The sequence below is a fragment of the Tarenaya hassleriana genome, unplaced genomic scaffold (genome assembly GCF_000463585.1).
Source record: "Tarenaya hassleriana unplaced genomic scaffold, ASM46358v1 Cleome11, whole genome shotgun sequence".
Taxonomy (NCBI): Eukaryota; Viridiplantae; Streptophyta; class Magnoliopsida; order Brassicales; family Cleomaceae; genus Tarenaya; species Tarenaya hassleriana.
In genome coordinates, this window is record NW_010961290.1 from 1186756 (window position 1) to 1210135 (window position 23380).

At 41.9% G+C, this 23380-nt stretch overlaps 6 protein-coding genes, 2 long non-coding RNA genes and 1 other non-coding gene across 14 annotated transcripts; 3 read left to right on the forward strand and 6 right to left on the reverse strand.

Annotated features, from left to right (window-relative positions):
* Positions 1–148: 148 nt before the first annotated feature.
* Positions 149–3681, reverse strand: LOC104805325. Its single transcript, XM_010529860.2, has 2 exons — positions 3152–3681; positions 149–766 (listed from the first exon to the last, which is right to left on the reverse strand). The coding sequence occupies exons 1-2, from the start codon at positions 3346–3348 to the stop codon at positions 535–537; spliced, it is 429 nt and encodes a 142-aa protein (XP_010528162.1). The 5' UTR covers positions 3349–3681; the 3' UTR covers positions 149–534.
* On the forward strand, positions 2284–3070 carry LOC109116343. The gene has a single exon (XM_019201588.1). It carries the CDS (start codon positions 2610–2612, stop codon positions 2814–2816), a length of 207 nt encoding a protein of 68 aa, XP_019057133.1. The 5' UTR covers positions 2284–2609; the 3' UTR covers positions 2817–3070.
* A 301-nt stretch (positions 3682–3982) lies between the features above and the next one.
* Positions 3983–4063, reverse strand: TRNAL-AAG. The gene has a single exon. It is a non-coding gene; the product is annotated as a tRNA-Leu (tRNA).
* LOC104805326 (ribonucleoside-diphosphate reductase small chain C-like) lies at positions 4040–5393 on the reverse strand. The gene has a single exon (XM_010529862.2). It carries the CDS (start codon positions 5232–5234, stop codon positions 4236–4238), a length of 999 nt encoding a protein of 332 aa, XP_010528164.1. The 5' UTR covers positions 5235–5393; the 3' UTR covers positions 4040–4235.
* Positions 5394–5909: 516 nt separating this feature from the next.
* On the reverse strand, positions 5910–10831 carry LOC104805328 (fidgetin-like protein 1). Its single transcript, XM_010529863.2, has 13 exons — positions 10450–10831; positions 9886–10024; positions 9432–9719; positions 8958–9202; positions 8366–8493; positions 8157–8275; positions 7980–8072; positions 7667–7768; positions 7206–7308; positions 7039–7122; positions 6848–6943; positions 6357–6484; positions 5910–6259 (listed from the first exon to the last, which is right to left on the reverse strand). The coding sequence occupies exons 1-13, from the start codon at positions 10773–10775 to the stop codon at positions 6158–6160; spliced, it is 1953 nt and encodes a 650-aa protein (XP_010528165.1). The 5' UTR covers positions 10776–10831; the 3' UTR covers positions 5910–6157.
* A 233-nt stretch (positions 10832–11064) lies between these two features.
* On the forward strand, positions 11065–14092 carry LOC104805327. 6 transcript variants are annotated; one of them, XR_770462.2, is made up of 8 exons: positions 11065–11438; positions 11812–11992; positions 12132–12218; positions 12303–12382; positions 12457–12693; positions 12799–13139; positions 13316–13424; positions 13496–14092. It is a non-coding gene; the product is annotated as an uncharacterized LOC104805327 (long non-coding RNA). The 6 variants fall into 6 exon arrangements; XR_770463.2 differs by having other exon boundaries at positions 12786–13139; positions 13316–14092; XR_770459.2 differs by having other exon boundaries at positions 12799–13244; positions 13316–14092.
* Positions 14093–15043: 951 nt separating this feature from the next.
* LOC104805330 (chloride channel protein CLC-b-like) lies at positions 15044–18400 on the forward strand. The gene is made up of 6 exons (XM_010529865.1): positions 15044–15392; positions 15699–15899; positions 15983–16160; positions 16249–16781; positions 16875–18024; positions 18112–18400. Exons 1-6 carry the CDS (start codon positions 15214–15216, stop codon positions 18214–18216), a joined length of 2346 nt encoding a protein of 781 aa, XP_010528167.1. The 5' UTR covers positions 15044–15213; the 3' UTR covers positions 18217–18400.
* Positions 15858–16342, reverse strand: LOC104805329. Its single transcript, XR_770464.1, has 3 exons — positions 16215–16342; positions 16031–16089; positions 15858–15950 (listed from the first exon to the last, which is right to left on the reverse strand). It is a non-coding gene; the product is annotated as an uncharacterized LOC104805329 (long non-coding RNA).
* A 184-nt stretch (positions 18401–18584) lies between the features above and the next one.
* LOC104805332 (uridine kinase-like protein 1, chloroplastic) lies at positions 18585–23366 on the reverse strand. The gene is made up of 15 exons (XM_010529866.1): positions 23015–23366; positions 22621–22712; positions 22433–22502; positions 22200–22318; positions 21898–21994; positions 21470–21549; positions 20989–21183; positions 20811–20894; positions 20646–20706; positions 20250–20310; positions 20043–20136; positions 19895–19967; positions 19741–19823; positions 18706–19623; positions 18585–18627 (listed from the first exon to the last, which is right to left on the reverse strand). Exons 1-14 carry the CDS (start codon positions 23208–23210, stop codon positions 19477–19479), a joined length of 1452 nt encoding a protein of 483 aa, XP_010528168.1. The 5' UTR covers positions 23211–23366; the 3' UTR covers positions 18585–18627; positions 18706–19476.
* Positions 23367–23380: the final 14 nt, after the last annotated feature.

Here is a 23380-nt window from a genome sequence, read left to right on the forward strand (position 1 = left end):
CCCCCCCCCCCCACCCCAAAATAATTTAAGCAAATAAACACAGTTCCTAACCTCACTTTCCTCTGAAATCTCCGAATTAACTGAAAGCATATCAAAAGCTGTTCTTTAAAAGCGTGTGAAAATGCAGGAAGAAGTAACCAAAGTGTAATAAATCCTCTGTAAAACAATGAACATTTCAAATCAACTAAAGAAGTTTGGATTTTTTTCTTTCTTTCACGGGAATAGCACAGATTGCTTTCCTTTCTCGTGATCATAGTTTCGGTATCTTCTTCCAAATTTTTTACCACACAAAAACCATATGAAGGAACTCGCAGATAACACAAGTTAATAACGCCCACAAATTTTAAAAACTTGCACTACATTTCAGTGATACCAATGCACAATACAACAGCTGTTTCGTCAAATCTACTCGCTGCAACTGCAGAATCATACACCAGAACAAAGTACGAAACCCTTAGACAGAGAGTTACAAATCTCAGAAGATTCCTGAAGGCCCAGCTTCGAGATGGGTACCTTTTATTTCGCCAGATCAGATCAACCAGTGTAGATGTGGAGATTGACGGCGATGATCAAGATGGAGTAAATGGCGAAGAAGATGAGCGTGTGAACGGCGATTGCTTTTCCGTTGGTTTTCAGGTTTCCGAATTCGAGAGTCCGGTGGTTTCCCGGCAACGAAAAGAGAAGGCCCGGAGAGAGAATCACGAAGAGAATAACGCCGACGAGTACTGGAGCCCAGTCCGCCATTGATGCCGCCAAGAAGAGGCAAGATACGGTGTCGTCTTGGAGTGTAAAAGGTAAAGGCTTCGCCTTTTTCAATTGTAGCGGTGAAGAGAGAGAAGCCGATAGTGTATGGCAGAGGAAAGTTATGGGCTTTAATTTTAGTTTTAAATAAAACTTCTAAAAAATAAATTGTTATTTAATTAATTTATAAATGAATAACATATTCTCGTGCATATGGAATCAGTGAAGAAAGCTAATAAGTAATAAATATCCAACCTAGGAAGGCACGACAATTATTAATACCTATAGTAATTGATATTAGGGCGTTATCTTTAATATCTAGATGATAGTTATCGTTATAATTGGTAATAAATATATCTAATTTATAAAAACATCGATTTCGAAAGTCTTCTATATTTTTTGTTAGAGTACCTTTTTATCTTATTTTATTATTACGAAATAATATTTTTTGTAGTTACGTATTATTACCATATCATAACGGCAATTACGGAAAGAATCATATCTTAAATACAATTCAAATCATTGTCATAAAACGTGAAGAAAAAAGTGAAAATACATTGTCTTATATATATATATACACATATATATAAGATATATATGTGTGTGTATATAAAGACAGAAAGAACGTGGCATGTCTACCACCTCGTAGTAGGTGTATTTGCATGCACAAACTTCTCAAAGAAATCCAAATAAAATAATTCAACCCATATTTTAAACCATACTAATTTGATGTATGAATTGATTACGCTAATGTGAATCTACGGTACAAAAGTTTTATACTTGTTAAAAAAATACAACTTTGTTTTTCTTCTTTAGTAATTATGTGCCTATATATTACTAAATCAAATATAAAATAATTTCTTTTTTACATGAACGATTATTTATGGTTTTGATTTTCTTGTGATGCACACATGAAAAGCTGGATTTTGAAGGACGATTTTAAGTTTCTTAATAACTTAGTCATTGACCAATTAAATGGATAATTAATTATACGTTTGAAGCATATTAAAATATATATTTGTTAGATTATGGCGTGGACCCACCACCGCCCTAATAAATTCAATGTGCCATTCCGTAAGTTTCCCTTTAACCAAAAATAAAAAATAGAAAGAAAAGAAGAAAGAAAAACAAGAAAGGTTACCTTTACTTCTAACTTAAATTTCCTTAAAAAATTATATGCCAAGTCCGTGAAATGTTACGGAATAATTAAAATCGATGAAAGTCATATCAGTAATCTATTAGTTTTTAGATTTTAAATCTATTTCCATTCAATTATTGTAGATTTGATTTTTTTTTAAAAAAAAATTAAAGTTATAACTATTCTATTTGAAATTAACTTTAATTCTTTTCAAATATGATTTTTTATCAATTAAAAATACGTGAAATACGTGTATTTTTTAAAGATTTATATATGCATATTATATTGGATAGAATTAGCATGTGTTTATTAAATACTACTAATAAATATTGTTCAAAATGATAAAAGTAGAAAACAAAAAAAACTCTAATGGAATGCGCCTTAACAAAAGAAAAATTGCAAAATAAATAAATAAATAAAAAAGGGTCGGCAATTATTGATCATGAAGAGCCGTGAGTGGGCAGAACCTACCGGATTATTCGCGTGAATTACATTTAAAAAAAAACATTTTCAAAAAGTAAATAATAAAAATAAAAAAAAAAAACTTTAATGGATTCTGATTCTCTTCTTGGCCGATACAAAGGCGCCCCAACTATTCCCTTCTCCCAATCTCCATTGCATCTCCTCTTTCATCTCTTCCTCTGAAAGTTGCCATCTCTCTTCTGGTTTCTTGCAGAGAAAGTTACGGTCTTTGTTACTTGGGGAGGAAGTTAACGGAGGAAGAGAAGAGATGCACGATTGGGCGGCACCGTTAATCGCGTCGGCGCTATTCGCGTTTCTGTCGCCGGGGTTGCTGTTGCAGATCCCAGGCAAAGACAGCCCTTTGGGTTTCATGAACATGAAGACCACCATTGCTTCCGTCTTCGTCCACACCGTTTTGTACGGCCTCTTTCTCATCCTCTTCCTCGTTGTTCTTGAGATCCATGTCTACGCCTAGCTCCACAGATCTCACGCGAATACATATGTGTACGTAATGTGCTGAAACAGCTGAGTTTTTTTTCTGTCGGAAAGCTTGTTACTTTGCTGTGTGCTTCATTTGAATTCAATCTTAATTACTCGAATTAGCTTAGTGATGAACACGTGTAGTAGTACATTAAGGGAAGTCCCCTGTTAATGGTCACGGAGAGGAATTCATAGAAGATGAAAGAGAGAGAGAGAGAGAGAGAGAGAGAGAGAGAGAGAGAGAGCCAAATGAAGAAGAGCAAAGTACATTTAATAAACAAAAAAGAAGAAGAAGAAGAAGAAGAAGGAATAACTAATTAGCCGATGTACATGTGAACGTGGACGGCGAGCAGGAGGATGCAGATGAGGGTGAAGTAGATGAGAGAGTGAACAAGAACAGAGACGCCGCTTGTCTGAAACGTTCCAAACTCGACCGCTTTGTTTCTCCCCGGGATCTGAACCAGCAATCCCGGCGTCAGCAGTATGAACAGCGCCACTGCCACGAACACTGGCCCCCAATCCGACATGTCCTTCTCTCTCTCTCTCTATGTATAGATAGACGAGCTGAGAGAGATTGGTTTGTGGAGAAAATGGCGAGATATGGGTTATAAAGGGAATGGTGGAAAAGGGCACTTGGTTATAAGTTGAAGTCAGATATATTGGAACAGAAAACAGAGGAATTGGAAGACGATGGTATTCCTGTCAAAGGAGCCATACAATACAAACAAACACAACACACGGAAACAGATGGACAGATTTATACAAATGAATAGACTTTGCTTCTTTCCAAAGAAAACAGAGGAATTGGTAATTATGAGATGTGATGTGGAGAAAGAGTGATTTGGGAGGAAAGGACAGATTTCGATGACTAGGAAGAAGATGGGGGGAGGGGGAAAAGTGAGAAACTGTGGAATCAAGTCAAGTGTGGATTCACATTCCACGCAGCCTTGTCCACTCAAAAGTCAAAATCATCCATTATTGGCCTGCTTTTCCACCAATTGTTTAATTTAATTAAAAATGGTGGGGTCTCAATAAATGGGCCGACTAGTAAATGCTTCGGCCCGTGGGCCTAGGAATTTGTTAATAAAAAGTGAAGGTTAGGCCCAATTCATATTGGGCATTGTGGAGACAGACAAAATTGAGTTAAAAAAAAAAAAGAAATGTGGAGAGTGGGATTTGAACCCACGCCCTTTCGGACCAGAACCTTAATCTGGCGCCTTAGACCAACTCGGCCATCTCCACGTATGCTGGATTTGAACAAAACTAACAAATAACACGGAGAATAGAAATTACAACAATTCAGATCTAATTACTACCGAACTATAATAAATATGGATCAACCATTACAGAAGTATAAAATTTCGTTAAGGGTTACGTGGATTTAAAAACCATACATTATACGAAAAAAAAAAATCTAAAAATCCTCATCGAGTTTGAACACATGGTTCTCTATGGCACTGTGTCCGTTCAAACTCGACATCACCGAAGCCTTCTGGTACTCTCCAACCCTCTTCTCGAAAAAGTTGGTCTTCCCCTGCAGCGAGATCAGTTCCATCCAATCAAATGGATTCGTTACACCGTACACCTTGCCGCACCCGAGCGCACCCAGCAACCGATCCGCCACGAACTCGATGTATTGACCCATCAGGTCACGGTTCATGCCCACCAACGCGCATGGAAGCGCGTCGCAGACGAACTCCCTCTCGATGTCGACTGCGTCACGCACGATTGACTTCACGCGCTCCTCCGTGAGCTTGTTCCTGAGGAGACTGTAGAGGAGGCACGCGAAATCGCAGTGGAGGCCTTCGTCTCGCGAGATCAACTCGTTCGAGAAAGTTAATCCCGGCATTAACCCGCGCTTTTTCAGCCAAAATATCGCGCAGAAGCTGCCGGAGAAGAAGATCCCTTCAACGCAGGCGAAGGCGATGAGTCTCTCGGCGAAGCTCTGAGACCCGTCGATCCATTTCATCGCCCACTGTGCCTTCTTGGCGACGCAAGGAATGGTCTCGATGGCGCGAAAAAGGTGGTCTCTCTCCTTCGCGTCCTTTATGTAGGTGTCGAGGAGGAGACTGTACATCTCCGAATGGATGTTCTCGATCGCGATCTGGAAGCCGTAGAATGCACGCGCCTCCGCGACCTGAACATCGGACATGAACCGGGAAGCGAGGTTCTCCAACACAATACCGTCGGAGGCGGCAAAGAAAGCGAGGACATGGGTGATGAAGTGCCGTTCGCCGTCGTTCAGGGTCTTCTCCCAATCTCGGACATCCTGCGACAGATCGACCTCCTCGGCGGTCCAAAACGAGGCCTCAGCCTTCTTGTACATCTCCCAGATCTGAGGAAATTGAATCGGGAACATACAGAATCTGTCAGGCGTCGGCGTCAGGAGCGGCTCCTCAGGCATGGAAGGCATTTTTAGTGAAATAATCGAAAAATTGAGGAAGAAATGTAGAACTGATTAGGGTTTTTGAGATTGTGTGAAGATATTGGAGACTGAGATTGGATACTTATAGAGGAAATTGGGGATTTTAGGGCTTTGAATGTTTGAATCGGAGGGGGAAATGTGAGGAGGGAAATGGGAAAATGTTTGAAATCTATTTCAAGAAGCTTGCGGGAGAAGATGAAGGGTAATTTCGTGAATACGCAGAGGATTCCGGATTTTTTCGGATGGTTGGTTGGTGTGTAAATAAATGTTCTTATTGGGCTGTTTTCCAGAATTATTTTGGAGTGGAGCGGGGGAAAAGCGAAATTGGCGCCAACATTTGGTGAAATGGCCCGCGAAGTGAGAGGGCAAAACAGTAGTTTGGCGGAAAGCCGTGGGCCTAATGGTCAACTCGGCCACAACACACGGGTTGCACGTGCAAAATTGAGAATTCCACGCGCCACCGCGTGGCCGTCCAGTTTCCAGGCCCAATTCAGAGTTTATAGAATTTGTTATATAATTGAGTCCATGGGCTGTTCAGAATGAACCCAAATTAATGGGCCAGAAAGATAGAAGCCCATTAAGTAATCTAACCAATCAACTGTTTTCCCGCTCTTTTACATGGGCGCGAATTGTATAACGGGCTCCGATGCCCGATTTCAACTGAAACCGGTTCTTTTGGGATGAAACAATGGTTACAGAACTGATATGCCCTCTGTTCCGTGAATCACTTCATTGATTAAGCCTTACTGTTCATATGGCAAGATACGGTATAATTTCAACTACTTTCCTCCAACGGATTTCTATCCTAAAAGGCTCGTGATGATTATAATACCGATCAATATTGTCCGAAATAAGACCACAAAAAGGGGGGCAACCTTCATAGAGCAGAGCTCTTTCTTAATTTCCGTCTCTCAGAGGTTCAAAGTCCCGAACTGTTTGTTCCATTCGTCGTAGATTCCGAGTTCATTCATGGAGACCGATGGTCTGACTTCCTGCATTGCGTCCCTAAAGTCCTGCGTGATGAGGCAGACAGATGTAAAAGACGGATCAAAGAGTTTGAGCTCTGATATAAGACCGCAGAACTAAGGTGTTTGCGAGAGTGTATTTTACCTGAAGAGTAACAGGACGCATGTCGTCTTTCTTCAGGTTGGCTATCTCTATTCCATGTTTGAGAGCTTCTCTCAGTGGACCCATCGATGCATCCTTCACCAGGTTCTTCATGTCTGATCCCGAGTACCCTGCAATAAGACCGCCATGAAAGTTACATCTTCTTCGGATCAGAACAACGAACACTTCAAACCTGTTATGGCCAATAGGAATGTTGAAGTTTGGAACTTGAATGCAGAAACATTCGAAATAATTTACTGAAATATTAGGTTTAGGGTTCAATTTCTGATCGATGCAAATAATTTGTAGGGACTGAGTTGACAGATTCAATGTTTGATTTGTACATGATTCATACAGAAGAGCGCTTTGCCTGGCCTCCCGGATTAAAGGAAGTAAAATCTTAGATATCAAGTTTATAAGACAAAAGGTCATATGAGCAACTTGGATTCAGGAAAAAAAAAAGGATTGTGTTTGGAGTTGCTTTACGAATTTACCTTCGGTTAAGTTACATATGGTGTTCATGTCCTCCTCGGACAGTGTAAATAGTCCATCTTTGTTCAAGAGATTCCTTATAATCCAGGCTCTTGCTTCTTCAATGCATAAACAGAAGTGTGTTAGAGCAATGTTCGTAATCTTACTGAGAATAAATGGACAAAACTAGACATTAAATCTTATCGTTTTTCACCAGATGAAGGAAGAGGGATGTAGAGCTTCTTGGTAAGTCGTCTTCTAGCTGCTTCATCGAGCTCTTGGGGTCTATTTGTCGCTCCTGACAAAAAAACATTTTAAAAAAACAGTGAATATTTCAAAGGTCTTAATTAACTGCAGCTTCACAGGCTCCATCCATAGTACCTATGAGGAGAATTTGGTCATTGCCGCTGTCAAATCCTTCCATTTCAATAAGGAACTGTGTCTTGAGTCTTCTGCTTGCTTCATGTTCACCCTCCGACTTACGCTGTGGCAAGATGAATGTTATGCAGAATGTCAAACATAAAAGCAAAAAAGTTGTATGCAGACGATTTTTAGTCCCGAATTCCATTCACTTGCTTTGATACAGATCACAAAACTTTATTCAGATTGGTGGAATTGTGGCTGAAATGAAATTCGACCCTTAGCCTCCACATTTCCTTGCCAAAGCCTTTACTCAATTATTTCAGTGATGGCTAATTCAGCCTCCGGGTGGTTAAGTAGGTAATTGACCACCCATGCTTCAGCTTAGAGGTTCATTTCTTTTTCCGAGTGCCTCATGGCGACAAGCGAATAGAGTGTGGGTGCTTATCAACAGTTATGGTCCTAGAGAGATCATAACTCACCTGAGATAGGAGAGAGTCTATTTCGTCAACAAATATTACAGCTGGCTGGCGACAACTTGCTACACCAAAAAGAGCCCTCACTAGCTTTTCACCCTCCCCTATCTGCAATTTTGGCATTTGAAAATGTTATTTCCCCACATAATCACCAGGAAGTGAACAAATAGATTCTGGAGGAAGAATCAGATGGCAATTTTCCAGATACTTGAAGTTCTGATCACAATGATTGTCCTAAATTTTGCGACCAGCCGTGCATTATGTCTCTCATGCCATTTTTTTTTGGGGATAAGCTCAGAGTGAATGGTGTCAGACTAACCCACTTGCTTGTCAATGAACTGGCTGAAATATAGAAAAACGTTGCTTTGGCTTCTCCAGCTATAGCTTTTCCGATCATCGTTTTACCAGTACCCTGAAACATAGTACATACAGATACAAAAGATCACAAATCTGACTATATTTTATCTTCCAAAATCGAAAAGAACGAGGTACCTACTGGAGGACCGAAAAGGAGAAGCCCTCTTCCAGGCGAACGACAACCTTTGAATATGTCAGGACGTAACAATGGCCAAATGACCATCTCGGTTACGCACTTTTTAGCATGCTCCAGACCAGCTGCACCATGTAACAAATAGTAAGAAACTCCAGATGTAAGAGGAATGCAAGGAAACCATGGAGAAACATTCTTTTATTATCATACAGTACCTATATCTTCCCACCGGACATTGGGGTCTCGATCCATTATCTCGTTGCTGACATGCTCTATAAGGCGAGGTTCCAAGTTCCTCAGTTTCTCTGGGAGCTCGCCATCAGGACCACAGAGCATCTCCAAGCTAGACAGAGAACTTAATTTAGTGCATGGAAATATATCAAACACAGTTTAAATATCTTTCTGTGGTGTAAGCATGAATTCAATTGAATGCAAGCGTCAATTTAATTGAATGCTTAGACACTTCTTCTGCAGACTAGCACTATAAACAAGGACATGGGACCTAGAATTGTTTAAACTGAATTACTAAAATGACAGTGACAGAAGTAGATCATTTTGCTGCATCTGTAGCTAATTTTCCTGTCCTAGAAGGGTTCATGCAACTAAAAGATGTATCATTTCTTCTCCAAAGTTGCATCATGCACATGTTCAAGTGATAAATAATAGATTTTCAGAGTTTTATTTAGACGAACAGTCCTATAAGCACAGAAGCCAAGGGCAGACACAAGGGACACCAGCTCAGGACATGAATTCTCTATTGCTCGACCACAGACTCTGATCCATAGAATAAGAGTATACACAACTTACCATGTTCTGGTAGATTCGTCCAATGCATCATCAGTCCTGCCACCAATTCGGGATGTCATGTTACCGACATTATTTCCATTCCCATTGGATTTAACTGGTGGAACAAAATTGCCACGGTATCCACGCCTTAAGTATCCGCCTGATCTTGAACCATAGCCCCTAGCTAAGGCACTGCCATCACTCTGTGGAGAAAGTGATGAACTCATCGATCCTATTGATCCTCGCTTTTGTCGCACATCCATTTCCTACACCAGAAGCGACACTAATCATCTTACGTAAACAGCAACAAAAACATAGCTCAAGATCTTATGCTACTGCAATATTAGGGTACTGGACACTCAAGAATATATAGATGCAAAGCACCCATCAAGAAGATTCGCAGGAGATTTAGTAAACTGGTCTTAAATTTTATCAGCATACAGTAAATTGCACTATTTGATGCCCTAATACAAGAATAGTCAAAGATCCTTATACCAATTTAGCTTTGGCAGTTACGAATCCCCTAGCAGGTCCATCTGTCTTTGTTTCCTCATCAATCGTGGGGCTGCTGGTATCTGCGTGAGCTCGCTTTATTCCAAAACCATGTCCATGACCTCTCTCAAGGATGATACATTCATCAGAGCCATTGGCTTGCTTGTTCAGAGAATTTTTGGGCAAGCCATCCAGCCTAGTAATTGTGTCTCCATACAGTGAAGTCAGTTTTGTCTGTGTCATTGACTTCGATGCCTTGGGGATAAACTTACGCTTATCCAGTTGCTCTTCCTGATAAAAAAAACTCAGAGATGAAGTTCAGGTTAAAAAAGAAAGAAAGAAAGTCGTGGTAACGCATAAAGCAAGTATACTGGGCAGAAGAAACAAGGATGTGTTTCTGAATTCTTCACCACTGACAAGCTGAAGTGAGAAACGAAGCCATTCACAAGTGAATTACCATCTCTTTACTGCTCTTTCCATTAGGCTGCTGAAGAAGAGCACAAAAGTATTTTGACTGCTTAATCTTTTCGACGTCAAATTCGCCTTGGTTGCTGAAGACAATTCCAGGAGCGGTTTTTGCAAGTTCGAAGGCCCGTCTACAACCGAGCAAGACAGAAATTTAAAATTTCAGGCACATGATTACCCCCCAAAAAGAAATGCAAGCTCGCCCACTATCAGCATCAGTTAATCTTCAAGATGACTTGACATTTCATTTTCAGCTAAAAAAACGAATGATCAGAATTAGTCCAAAGATTTAGAGGAAATAAACCATGATCCAATAATACATATCAGCTTCAATATGACCAACTTCATGAATAGAAAACTTAATATTCGGACCAGCAAAAAATCGATCCGACATAAAACCCCGAAAACCTCATGCATTTACATAGGAACGAGTAGGAAACACTTCAAGCCCCAGACAATTCAAGCCATATTCAGAAGATTCTAACCAGCTGAACATGTAACAGGTAACAACGTGCATCGAATTTCACAAGCAAAACAAAATAAATGGCTCAGGTACCGATCCGAATCCGAAACGAGTCCTTCAAAAGCAGCCTCGACTTTAGAGGCAGCTTCCCGACGGATGGGACCAATGAAAACGCGATCTTCTTCGGAGACAATTTGCGAATCGAGGAATCCAAGGAGGCGAAGGCCGAGGATCTGGGCTGAGGAGAAGTCGCGCTTCTCGAGGAAGTGGTCGGCGCCGAAGAGCAGCGACTGGAGACGCTTCAATTTCTCGTCGACCTCCTTCCTCCAGCACAACGCCGCCGTCTCTCCTTCATCCTTCATCGGAGGCGGTTTTAGCAGCGGAGAAGAGAACGACGGCGACGAACGTTTTCCCGCCATTTTCCCTTCCTTTTCCTGTCTCAGAAACCCGAAAGAAATTCAAACTCGGCGTTCTTGCTGGCTGAGTCGGCGTCACAGAGTACAAAGTGTGCACACATGATTAAAGCCCCTAACGGCCTAGTAGGCCTTTTCATGGGCCCAAATTAACCATAATATAATATTAATACGTCGGCCTAAAGCCCATATAGCCCAATATAGATCCGGTTACCGCGAACTCGGACCCAGACCCAGACCCGGGCCCGGATATGTGTATACGGTATACTGACCATTGAGAAGGGGGAAACTTTTCACGGCGTCCTCCTCCTCCCGAACTTCATCTCCTTCGTCTCTCCGTACAAATCGCAGACGGAAACTACTCTGCCGCCGCATCCCCCTCTTCCTTCACCGGTGGTCTCTCATAAACGAGGAAATGATCACACCGTCGCATCAATGGCTGCCGAGGAGCCTTCATCCGCTGCTTCCTGTCCTCTGAGCTTGCCTCCGTGATCTGTCCCTCGCTCGCGTACGCGAACAAGATTCACTTCAGTTCAGGCTACAACGTGCTGGTTCTGGTCGATGAGAACGAACCCAAGGAGAGGCTGCTGAATCGGTTCAGGAGGGAGGTGATCAGAGCTGGAGTTATTCAGGAGTGCAAGCGGAGGCTGCCAAGCGCAATCATAAAAGGTTTCGTGTCATTTTCATGCTGAATTTTGGTATTGAGTAACTAGTATCCTCTGTTTGGTTCCTGAGAAAGTTTTATGGATCGGGCGTTCAATCATCTGGAAGCTAATCGGTGCCCTAAAGCTTATATATGGAGTGCAGGGAAACATATTTTCATAGTTTACAATGTTCTGCGAAGATTGGATATTAGTTGTCGGAATATCTTTCATTGCTCCGATCTCACATGACGAAATGGAGGATTGGTGAAGAACAAATATTCTTTCATGGGCATTGTTCATTGCTCGGTTTGTTCAGCATAGCAATATTGGGTCAAAATCCTGGTGAAGAAATGGACTTTTATAATATATATACCATTCATCTGTATCGTTGGTTCCAGGCGTCCTAAGTTGAGGTTTTCTCAGAAGATAAAGGAAGAAGTTACCAAAAGTGAGAAAGAAGATGAAGAGGAGGATAACTGGGACATGCCTGATGGAAAGATGCACCTTACTGGCCATGATTTTCGCAGTGCTCTAATTCTGGGCTCTTTCAAGTTCTGATTTTTTTGAACTTTTACATATGTAAGTTGTGTTGCATGGCTCAGATTCTGTATGTCCCTTCTTCTGGTACCTTGTAGTGTTTTTCTGCAGACAACTTGCTTCAGGCAATAACATTTTTTTAAATCTCATTTAACATATGATTTGTTCTTATTGATGTTAGGCTTCCTGTATTTTGTCTTCTAGAAGCTATAGAGTGAAAGTTCCTTTGCATTTGCTTGGACTTCTCCATAATGGAGATAAACCCCAGGTACCAGTCTCTCCCACTGTCGTATTTCTCCAGTTTTCCATAAGTTGCTTCAGGTTATTCACTTTACTGTCTGTATCATGACAGCAGTTTGCATGAACTGTGCATAGGTTGCTCCAATCTTGTGTCTTCGGTTGACAAAAACTCATGAAGTAAGCATCATCCAGGTATGTTGCTCGCACCCCAAGCACCTCTTTTACATCTCTCCGCTCTAAGATGTCACATATAGATTGCTTTCCAGATGCAGGGGACAATACCCTCTCTACATTCAGGGTTTTAAACAACTGTATGGAAACATCGTTCGATTTCACATGGAAGAATCCTCCATGGTCCTCTGCAGCTGCTCCTGGAGTGGAACTGCATGCAGCTGTGAATTCATTCTGAGGGCTCAAATACACTTTGGGATTCCTTAACCACATCACGTCTGCTTCCTGCAGCCAAGCCAAATCACATACGTTTCAGAAAGCAGCAAGGACAGGTGAGTAAGCAGAGTAACAAAGTGAGGTGTATAAATTCTTGTTAGGTATACTTCTCACATATTCAAAAGCTATCAGTTGATAAAATCTCTAGTTTCACTTTGCAGAAAGGATAATGTTGCAATGGTTATGAGATTGTGCAAGAGAACTCACGGTGAAAATCAGGTTGTACCCGAGTTCTAGAATCTCTTTCAACAGCGCCTTTTTCCTCCAAGTGGCAGCCATTCCATCGGGGTTTGTTGAAGTTTCCTCTGCTGTAGACGTTCTTCGAGAATTTCTAAGATGGAAACAGTGGGGATGTACAGTTTCACAATATCGAAGAGCTTCATCATCTAGAGCCACAACAATCACATGATCCAAGAAGTGTCTGGTCCTCTCCCCAATCCTAAAACTCTCTAGGAACAGATCAAGCAGAGACCCGGGTTTCGCCCATTCTCGGTCCACCATGGTAACTATGACAGTCCTGTCTTCCATTCTCGATCTTGTAAGCAATCTCGATAGGCCAGAAGGATCCTATGACCAGGAAAACTAGTCTTTATCAGTGATAACAGAGGTACTCAGATACGAATCACGGTTTTTTCATCATGGCATAGAAGTACTAATGGAATGATGTCGATCTTACAGGCCGAGTATGGGCAAACACAGTTTCTCTGATCCTGCTTGAATCCGAAGGACATGGTGATGGGTTAGACAACAACCAGAGAATCGCCAGGAGAAGGCTGCCTATGACGAGGTACGGCAACTTTACCATTCTCACAACATTCACCATCTTTGCTCTTCTGAATCCAAGAACATGGTCTGTAGGAATAGGAATCTTGAATTGCTAATGAAAAAAATCCCCCCAGATAGTTTTTCATTTCAAGATCCGATAAATAAGGTAACCCATCTCGCGCGTTTTCTATCGTTGGTAATTTCTTGGATTCTCTCAATTGTGCCAATTTCTTACCCCCAATAGCGTTTTCGTAGCAATCACGGACAGTAATTTCCAGTTCTTGGATCTAATGTTACTCATATCCCTTCACTATCCAAGTTAAATCAAGAACAAAAAAAAATATTAAGCCGCCAATAAAACTTATTTCCTTTTCGATTTGATTGGATTTTGTGAGTTTTCAAAGCCAGAACAGAGTTTTTGATTATTTCCAATTCAGTTCGCTTCAAATTTAAGCATTTACAAATCACACAAAAAAAAATGGTATATATTGCATTCTACAGATTTTTTTCTTTATTTTTATTTTTATTTTTATGTATTTTCGACGGGAGTTCCCAAATCTTACGGTCCAATATGTCTCTCTGATTCGGGTCACTGTAGATGTGATGTAAATACCCGTCGCTTTCATAATTTTTGTATACAATGATATTTTATATATAATTTGATTGATTGTGGAATCTTGTAACAAATCATTCATAGGTGCAAGCTTTTTTTTAATGTACAAGACAAAGGGTGTCCCATGGAATATACGAACGGGTCACTCATGTATTATATTGCGCATGATGATCACAAAGGTGATACCAATTCCTAAAATGCCCAATGGTGGGTTTAACCAATCAATCAGTCGGAATCCAAGCTACGTTTATATTTTTAAACCATAGTATAATTTTATAATTTATTTTATAAAATTTGTATGGTTTGGTAAGAAAGCATCCAATGGATAAGAACTCCCACGTCAGCAATTACAAAAATATCTTGGCCAGTGGACAGAAAGATCTTTCGAGCTCGACTGTAACTGCTGTTTTGTTTACACGTTAGAATAGTGTTTGTGTTTATGTCATAACATGTAATATACTTGTCGATGATTGATGTTTGACTTAAATTTAATTATTTGCACTCAACTTGGATTGTATCTTAATGAATATGTGAATTACAAAAATCTTACACTTGAAGAAAATATTAACTAGAATGATAGACATGCATGTAGGTGTTGATATCATTGCAAAATTTATTATTATTTTCTTCTTATGCTAAATGATTATCCGACATGGTTACAATTTGTGGTAACTAAGGATTATACTTCGTGTATAAGCTAATTAACCCATGAATGAAAATAAGCTAATTATAAAAAATAAAAAATAAAACAAAATTGCACGTAAATATACGTAGTTACTCATCTAAATTTCTTGCACGAATTGGTGTGATATTTCCTGCAGCCATGATGATGGTGTTATCAATAATGTAGCGCATTGGGCACCATGGCAGTAACAAATAAAACAAACCCATAAACGTATAGATAGTGTACACACACACATATATATGCATGCATGATACATATACGTATATGTATGCTATATAGGTATGCGTGCGTATCCGTGTGTATGTAGAGACAAACCCCGGAGGGAAAAAAATTGCTTTAAATTCTCAACTAGAAAAAAGGAAAAAGCCTCTCAAAAGTGCCGTTCGAGAGAGAGAGGGTACCAAGAACAGTAAAACCTCTGGCTGCAGAAGCTCCAAAGAGAACAAGTTTTTGTCTCTGTCTGTGTTTTTGTTTTTGTTTTTTTTTTTTTAACAGGAGATCTTGTCGGAAAATATGGACGAAGATATGAACACGTACGGTAACAAAGAGCATGGAGAAGGAGAAGAAGCAGATCCAGAGAACAACGCAGTGAATCAACAACCTCTACTGAAGAGACACACGAGAACACTCTCTTCCACTCCACTTGCTTTGGTCGGTGCCAATGTCTCCAAGATTGAGAGCTTGGACTATGAGTAATGTCTCCCTACACTTACATCCATCTCCGTGGCTTTAAAATAATCCGTATATTCAATGTTTTTCTCTCCTCTGATGATTTTATGGAATCCGGGTTTCTATAATTTCATTCCAAGTTTCGATCTTTTTTGTTTTCCCGATCCGTCATGGATCAAGTATTCATCAAGAAACGAACAAGGTTTAGGATAAGAACGGGGATGAGTTTGTGGTCTTTGTTACTTGATAAATAAACGGTTGGTACGAGAAAGATTCTGACCAGACAGGAGGCTTTTGGATAATTTCTCTTTATTGGATGATGTATATAGAATAAACGAGAACGATCTGTTCAAACATGACTGGAGAAGCAGAAAGAAGACACAAGTGATCCAGTACATATTCTTGAAATGGGCACTGGCTTGTCTCGTGGGTCTCTTGACTGGTCTCATCGCCACTCTCATCAATCTCGCCGGAGAAAACATCACCGGCTTCAAGCTCCTCGCTGTCGCCCATTTCATTTCCCAGAAAAGGTGCCATTTCCACCACTTGCTTGTTCGCATATTCCGGTCCAAGTTTTCTCCCTGCCATTGTTACGGAAATCTCGTCAGGGCAGATACGTGGCAGGTCTGATAATATTCACGGGAGCAAACCTCGGACTTACGTTGGTGGCCGCAGTTCTCTGTGTGTGTTTTGCTCCTACGGCTGCGGGACCGACCATTCCTGAGATCAAAGCTTACCTTAATGGCGTAGACACTCCCAACATGTTTGGTGCCTCCACTTTAATCGTCAAGGTCAAATATAAAACCCGAAAAGCTTAAATCTTTTCGGGTTTTCGGTTAACTCACATGTTTTTATTTCCTGGTGGCGGGTGTTTGGTAGATCATTGGCAGCATTGGAGCGGTTGCGGCCAGGCTTGATCTGGGAAAAGAGGGACCTCTGGTTCACATCGGAAGTTGCATTGCTTCACTTCTCGGACAAGGCGGTCCGGACAACCACCGGGTCAAGTGGCGGTGGCTACGTTACATCAACAACGACAGGGACCGTAGGGACCTCATAACGTGCGGAGCTGCTTCTGGGGTCTGTGCCGCTTTCAGGGCGCCAGTCGGAGGTGTCCTCTTTGCACTCGAGGAGGTGGCCACTTGGTGGAGGAGCGCTCTCCTATGGAGGACATTCTTCAGTACCGCCGTGGTGGTGGTCGTGCTCAGGGAGTTCATGGAGATCTGCAACTCCGGGAAATGTGGGCTGTTTGGACGAGGAGGGCTCATCATGTTTGATGTGAGTGATGTTTCCGTTCGGTACCATATGGCGGATATCATCCCGGTCACGTTGATCGGTGTCATCGGTGGCCTTCTCGGGAGTCTGTACAATCACTTCCTGCATAAAGTTCTCCGCTTCTACAATCTCATCAACCAGTAAGTGTCACAGATAATGTACGATTCAAGGCCGATATCGAGTGATTAGCACGGAGTTACTTACTTTGCATACCTTTGGTCTGTGTTCTGCAGGAAGGGTAAGGTTCATAAGGTGGTTCTGGCTCTTTCTGTATCACTCTTCACCTCAGTCTGCCTGTACGGTCTTCCTTTCCTGACGCAATGCAAGGCCTGTGATCCATCTATTTCTGAGACCTGCCCAACAAACGGAAGATCGGGCAACTTTAAACAGTTCAATTGCCCGGATGGTTACTACAACGACCTAGCCACTCTCCTTCTCACCACCAACGACAATGCTGTCAGGAACATCTTCTCTTCAAACACTAGTAATGAATTCAGCATGGGCTCTGTCTGGATATTCTTCATCCTCTACTGTGTCTTGGGGCTTTTCACGTTCGGTATCGCCACCCCGTCTGGTCTCTTCCTCCCCATCATCCTCATGGGCTCAGCCTACGGCCGGATGCTTGGAACTCTCATGGGATCCTACACAAGCATTGACCAAGGTCTTTATGCTGTTCTTGGTGCGGCCTCTCTCATGGCTGGCTCAATGAGAATGACAGTTTCACTCTGTGTCATATTCCTAGAGCTCACAAACAACCTTCTCTTGCTGCCCATCACGATGATTGTGCTTCTAATTGCAAAGACGGTAGGAGACAGCTTCAACCCAAGCATTTACGAGATCATATTGCACTTAAAGGGCTTGCCTTTCTTGGACGCAAATCCCGAGCCGTGGATGAGGAACCTCACTGTTGGCGAGCTTGCTGACGCTAAGACCTCGGTTGTGACCCTTCACGGCATAGAGAAGGTCGCTAATATAGTCGACGTGCTCAAGAACACGACACACAATGCGTTTCCAGTCTTAGACGATGCAGATGCACCTCAAGTCGGTCTAGCCGATGGTGCTACGGAATTGCATGGGCTGATTCTGAGAGCGCACCTAGTTAAAGTTCTGAAAAAGAGATGGTTCTTGACGGAGAAAAGAAGGACCGAAGACTGGGAAGTGAGGGAGAAATTTACATGGGTGGAATTGGCCGAGAGAGAAGACAACTTCGAGGAGGCGACGGTCACGAGCAGCGAAATGCAGATGTATGTTGATCTCCACCCACTCACCAACACAACCCCATACACAGTTGTGGAGAGCATGTCGGTGGCCAAGGCTATGGTGCTGTTCCGACAAGTGGGTCTTCGTCACTTGCTCATCGTTCCCAAGATCCAAGCTGCAGGGGTGAGTTTAAGCCTTTTTTCACTTCCGAAACCTGCAAGATCCAAACTTTAGCAGCACTAACTTATTCGGTGATCAACTCGATTTCAGATGTGTCCAGTGGTCGGGATCTTGACCAGGCAGGATCTAAGGGCATACAACATTCTACAAGCTTTTCCTCACCTGGTGAAACCCAAAGACAGAAAGGGACAGTGAGTCGTTACATGCACCAAAACATCTACAGTGGCTTGCAGCAGTGTCGTACTCAGTTTTTGGAGGTATTTCTATCAAGTTTTGCACTCTTTCTTCATACTCAACAGGTGATGTTAAGGTAAATATATCATAGGTTTGGCTTTTTTCTCCTTGTAAAGCATGTGTTTTTTTTCCTTCAAGAGTCAGTTCTTACCAATAAGAAAAGGACCATGCTCCCTTGCCTCTGAAGCAAACGTGTGTCTCTTTTCCTTGTGAGCCTACACAAAACTTCCCATCATCGATCTTTCCTTCAGTCTTCCAGCCTCTACATTCCGAGAAACGATGTCGCTTCTAAGCAGGCGATTTCTTTGCTACCGATTTCTTCTTTTTTTGTTGACCCCAACCTCCTTCTAGAAGACGACCAGAATTTCAATGCTGGAACACATTTGTAAATTAGGCGTTGAAGATACAATTGAATTCGAACCGTGAAATATGAGTGTATGAACTTAATACCTCTGAGTCGTCGGAAAGAAATTGAAACCGTGGGGCTTTGGCTTTGTTCGAGGTTGAACTGAAATCGTACAACGTCATCTGAACACTGCGATCACCGAAATGCCGATCGAAAGTGAAATCGTCGACGCCAATACACTTGAATAATTCGGAAGCTAGCCTTCGACGATCACCGGTACGGTGGAGGTTGAACACGTGAGAACAACCTGAGAATCAAATCGACGAGAGAAATTCCAATCTCACGTCGACATAATTTTCCGGGCAATTGTACAATGGGCGGATTCACAGTTCATACGACCGGAGGCGGAAGCGGCGGAGGTGGATGAGACGATTTGAGTAGACACGTGGCGGGTGATGATTGGATAGTGAACCCCCGAAAACGAAGAAGTGTTCGACGGGAATCAGTGGCGGATGCGGATAAACCAATGTTACCATATCTCTCGCTGGATTATTGCCCGAACCCGGAAAATAGAACCGGACAAAACCGGAACGGCTCACTACGAATTGAAACGTCACCGTTTTGTTCACTTCGAACCCTTTTGAAACAAGAATGAAGACGACGTGTTTTTACAGATGTGTACTGTTTTTTTTTTTTTTTGATTTCCATTGAAGTGCCAATACAAGAAAAGGGTGAGTGGAATTTGAAGCCATCAGCTTTTGAACGCTGTTTCATAGGGGAAAAAAAAAACAGGGAATAAGACCCCATTTTGGCGTTTGATAACGCGCTGAACATGCACAGTTATCGCGTTTGGTGAAAACGCTGCGATTGCGAGACTATTCGTCAGTGCCAAAATAGCGATCACCGAACTCGCCCAAGCCTGGTATAACACGATACTCCTCGTTCAGACACTGGTCTATTTCCGACGTCACTATCTTTAACGAGGGGAACCGCTTGCACACACAGCGGATTCCCTCTGGGGCCTTATAGGACACAAAACGCAAACGCAAAAAAGTAAAATCGTTAAAACAAAAAGGAAAACACTCATCCTTTTTCCATACAACAAGGAAAAAACGATAAAAACTGAGTTTGGATCTCACCGAAATGAGGTTGAGGAATATGATGTGGGATTCTGGAACTCCTTTCTGTATGAGCAATTCGATGGCCTGGTTCGCAGAATTGCCTACAAGAGAAGCAAAGACATGTTATATACAGTTGAAATTCCTCAGTAGCCTAAGGCCCAGACCATTGTACCTGTGGCTAGAACAGGATCTAGGAGCAGGACATGGCGCTCAGAGATGTCGCGAGGAAGCTTCTCATATATAAGCTGGATTCACGCGTAACAACGAGTTTTAGAGATGATGAAGATGTTTAATCTTTAGTTGTGTAAAAGCGTACATACCTGCTGTCCATTGTCACCATCGCGGTGGATCAGAATCTTCCCTATTTTGATCCCTTTGCAGCATGCACGTAACGCATTTTCCATGCTTTCACCACTAATCAAAAACCGTACAATACAAGAAACTATGTGTAAACAGTTTGTGACTGTAATGAACGGCAGCCCTCCTTATCAGAAACACAAATAACGCAAATACCTTTCAAGGCTCACCTTCTAATGATTGAGACTCCACATAGTTTCTTGCAGAAATCAACACCCATATACACAGACCCTGAAGTGGCAAAAAATTAAAATTTAGAACCATAATAACTGGAGTATCCGGTTCTATATTGGAAAACAGATGTCTCTTTTGCATCTGATATGTGTGCTAAGACCAAACACCCACCACCAATTATGGCTAAAGCTAACCCTGAAAGACTTGTTTGCTAGTGAATCAATTCCCACAATATGCAACCAGGTTTTCTAGGCCATGCCCATGAAGCAAAGGCCTCAAAAAATTTACAAGATCCATGTGAAAGAAGGATACCATGGATAAATCAGGGAAAATTTTCAGATACCATGATTATAGGAAGGTAACCTACAGCTCACGTCATTCTCCTATATTACCTGTTGGAGTAACTATTTGTTTCTCTGTGAATGGCAAATGGCCGAGACCATGCTCCACAACCTGAAAATTAAAGCCGAGAACAATTCAAAAATCAAGATACCATCATAACAAGAGGCCTGAAAAGCTCAGTGGGTACAAAGGGAAGATATGCGACACGGACATACCAGACGAATGAGTCGGTCTGAATAAAATACAAAGTCATGCTTAGATATGTCTTTGTCCCGAATAAGCGTATGCATGCCTCTTATCTGCAATCAAGATTCTTCTTGTGTGAGACTAATGATTCGAAAAACTTGCAACCTTAATACAGAGTCAGATATTTGGCAAAAGACAAGAAAATACCTGGAATGTTGATTGGATAACGTACACATTCGGGTAAAATTTGCAGAGATCGTGCTGCCCAAGTTTTGAGCGGATGTGTTGCACAATCAGATCGATTGCAACATGATTATCGCCTCCTCGGGGAATGATCACATCCGCATATTTCTTTGAGGGGAGCACAAAATCATCGAATGCAGGTTTCACAAACTTTGCGTACTGCAAATGAGAACAACATCATCAGACAATAAAAGTTAAACAATACAGGAAGCTCACAGATATTGCTGTTTCACACAACAGCTCAAAATCCACTTCACCAAACTACAGAATAAAAGAAGCCATTATTGAGAGACAACGCGGCATTCAGTAAAAGCAGGAACCATATGTCGATGTTTCCTGACCTTGTATATCAGGCGCATTATCAAGGGAACTAACTAGAGTGAATAAAAAACCTCTGGATATGCCTATGATCAATGCTACACCAAAACCTGAAAAGAGGCCTCACCTGCTCAAGTACGGAGCTCACATCCCGACCCCTCTCTTCAGTGTCACGTCTAATTCTGCGAGCAAGCCTCACATCAGCATCTGGAATCAGTTAATAGCTAAGATGAGGAGTCTGATTCAGAGGAAGGCGAAGAAAAAGATAGACACCGTGCAGATAACTATATTGCTTCAAAAGCACCAACTCAGCCCTAGCCGCTAAAAAATTATGTGATAGGAATAAAGTGAGAAATCCCATCAACTACAAAAATGAAATGAGGAAATTTAATCACAATAACAGTTGGAGCTACATAGAATAAATAAGATCAGAAACAGGATGAAAATGGATAAGTATGACAAGATGTATGCTTGCTTATGGGAGGAAGAAAAAGAAAAAGACAGGTTCCGGACTCATGGATCAACAAAGATCCTATAATCAAGGTATGTAGTTACCTGTGTCAACAAAGATCTTCATATTCATCAGATTCCGAACTTGCTGGTCATGGAAAACAAGAATCCCCTCCAAAATGATAACATCAGAAGCATTGACCTGACAGAGGAGTCAAAGTTATATTAGTTCTATAAAAGCATGCTCTCTGATTGCAAAGCCTGAAGTCACAGTAGATCAAACACATGGCCGCAAAACTACGGTACATTGGACGGCCACGAAGTACAGAGATAATTAAGTGCACCAATTGAGAGACGATTTTGGTGAAGACAACATTAATAATGGTAATGCATAGAAGAGTGTGAACCTGACGAAAAGTGTCTGATCTACGTTGATGAGTCTTAAAGTCATAGATAGGAACTTGATACGGCTGCCCGCTCTTTAGTTTCTCAACGCAGACCAAAAGCTGTTTAGTGTCAAAGGCATCTGCAGAAGAAAATAAGCGACATTAACCAAATGCTGTGAGCTAAATATAGATGCTGCTAATCAAACCATAATCAGTGAGCAAAAGTAAGAGGATTAACCATTAAGAGCATTTACCCGGATGATCAAAATTGTACTCATGGACACGCTGCAGTTCTTCAGGAGTCAAACCACGGTAAAAGGAATCCTAATCAACAAGAAGCATGAAAACCAACGCCAGAAGCCCGTAATCTTGATCAAATACAACAGTAGATTTCCCAGCTTGCAAGTGAAACACAAGTGCAAACTAGCCCACGGAATCAGACCTGATTAACAAGAACCACTCGATGATCATGAAGTTGCTGGATTATCATGTCGCAGACCGTGGTCTTGCCAGAAGCCGTGCCACCAGACACTCCTACACAATCACGTAGTCGAGGGCAAAAATCGAATTAAGCCCTAGAAACTGATATCCATGCAGATTGCTCATCTTATTCAGGTGAACGAAGTTCAATTCTGTTAATCTCGGTAGCAAGAATGCTATTAAAGGCCGAAATTTTATCATCAAAAACTTGAGATAAATCGAATAAAATGCGGTAAGAAACTCCATGGGCGCCAAAATCCAGCGATCGAGTGATAAAGAGCCAGGTGATCCGAAGGTGAGAGAGCTCGGGCAGAAGAAAAAAAACAAGCAGAAACGAAGCGCGAAACGAAAATTACCGATAACGAACGGTTGTTTAGGCGCGCTGGGATCGGAGGAAGCGGAAGATGACGAAGCGGCCGGTCGGAGGTGCGACAGAGAGGAGACGGAGGAGGACGGCGGAGAAGAGAGATAGCCGTCAAGGCGGAGGCCGGAGAAGTGAGGCCCCGAGGCCTTCTCCATGACATAGTCAATCGACGTCGAATCCTCCGGCATAGTTTTCCGGCGAACGAAGCAAAATATGCGCGTGTTTTGTCGGATTGTTGTTTTCCAAGAAAACAAAGGACGACGAGGAAGAAAAAGAACTAACGAAGACTGCCTTCTATAGCCCTCTCTCTCTCTCTCTCTCTCTCTCTCTCTCTCTCTCTCTCTCTCTCTCTCTCTCT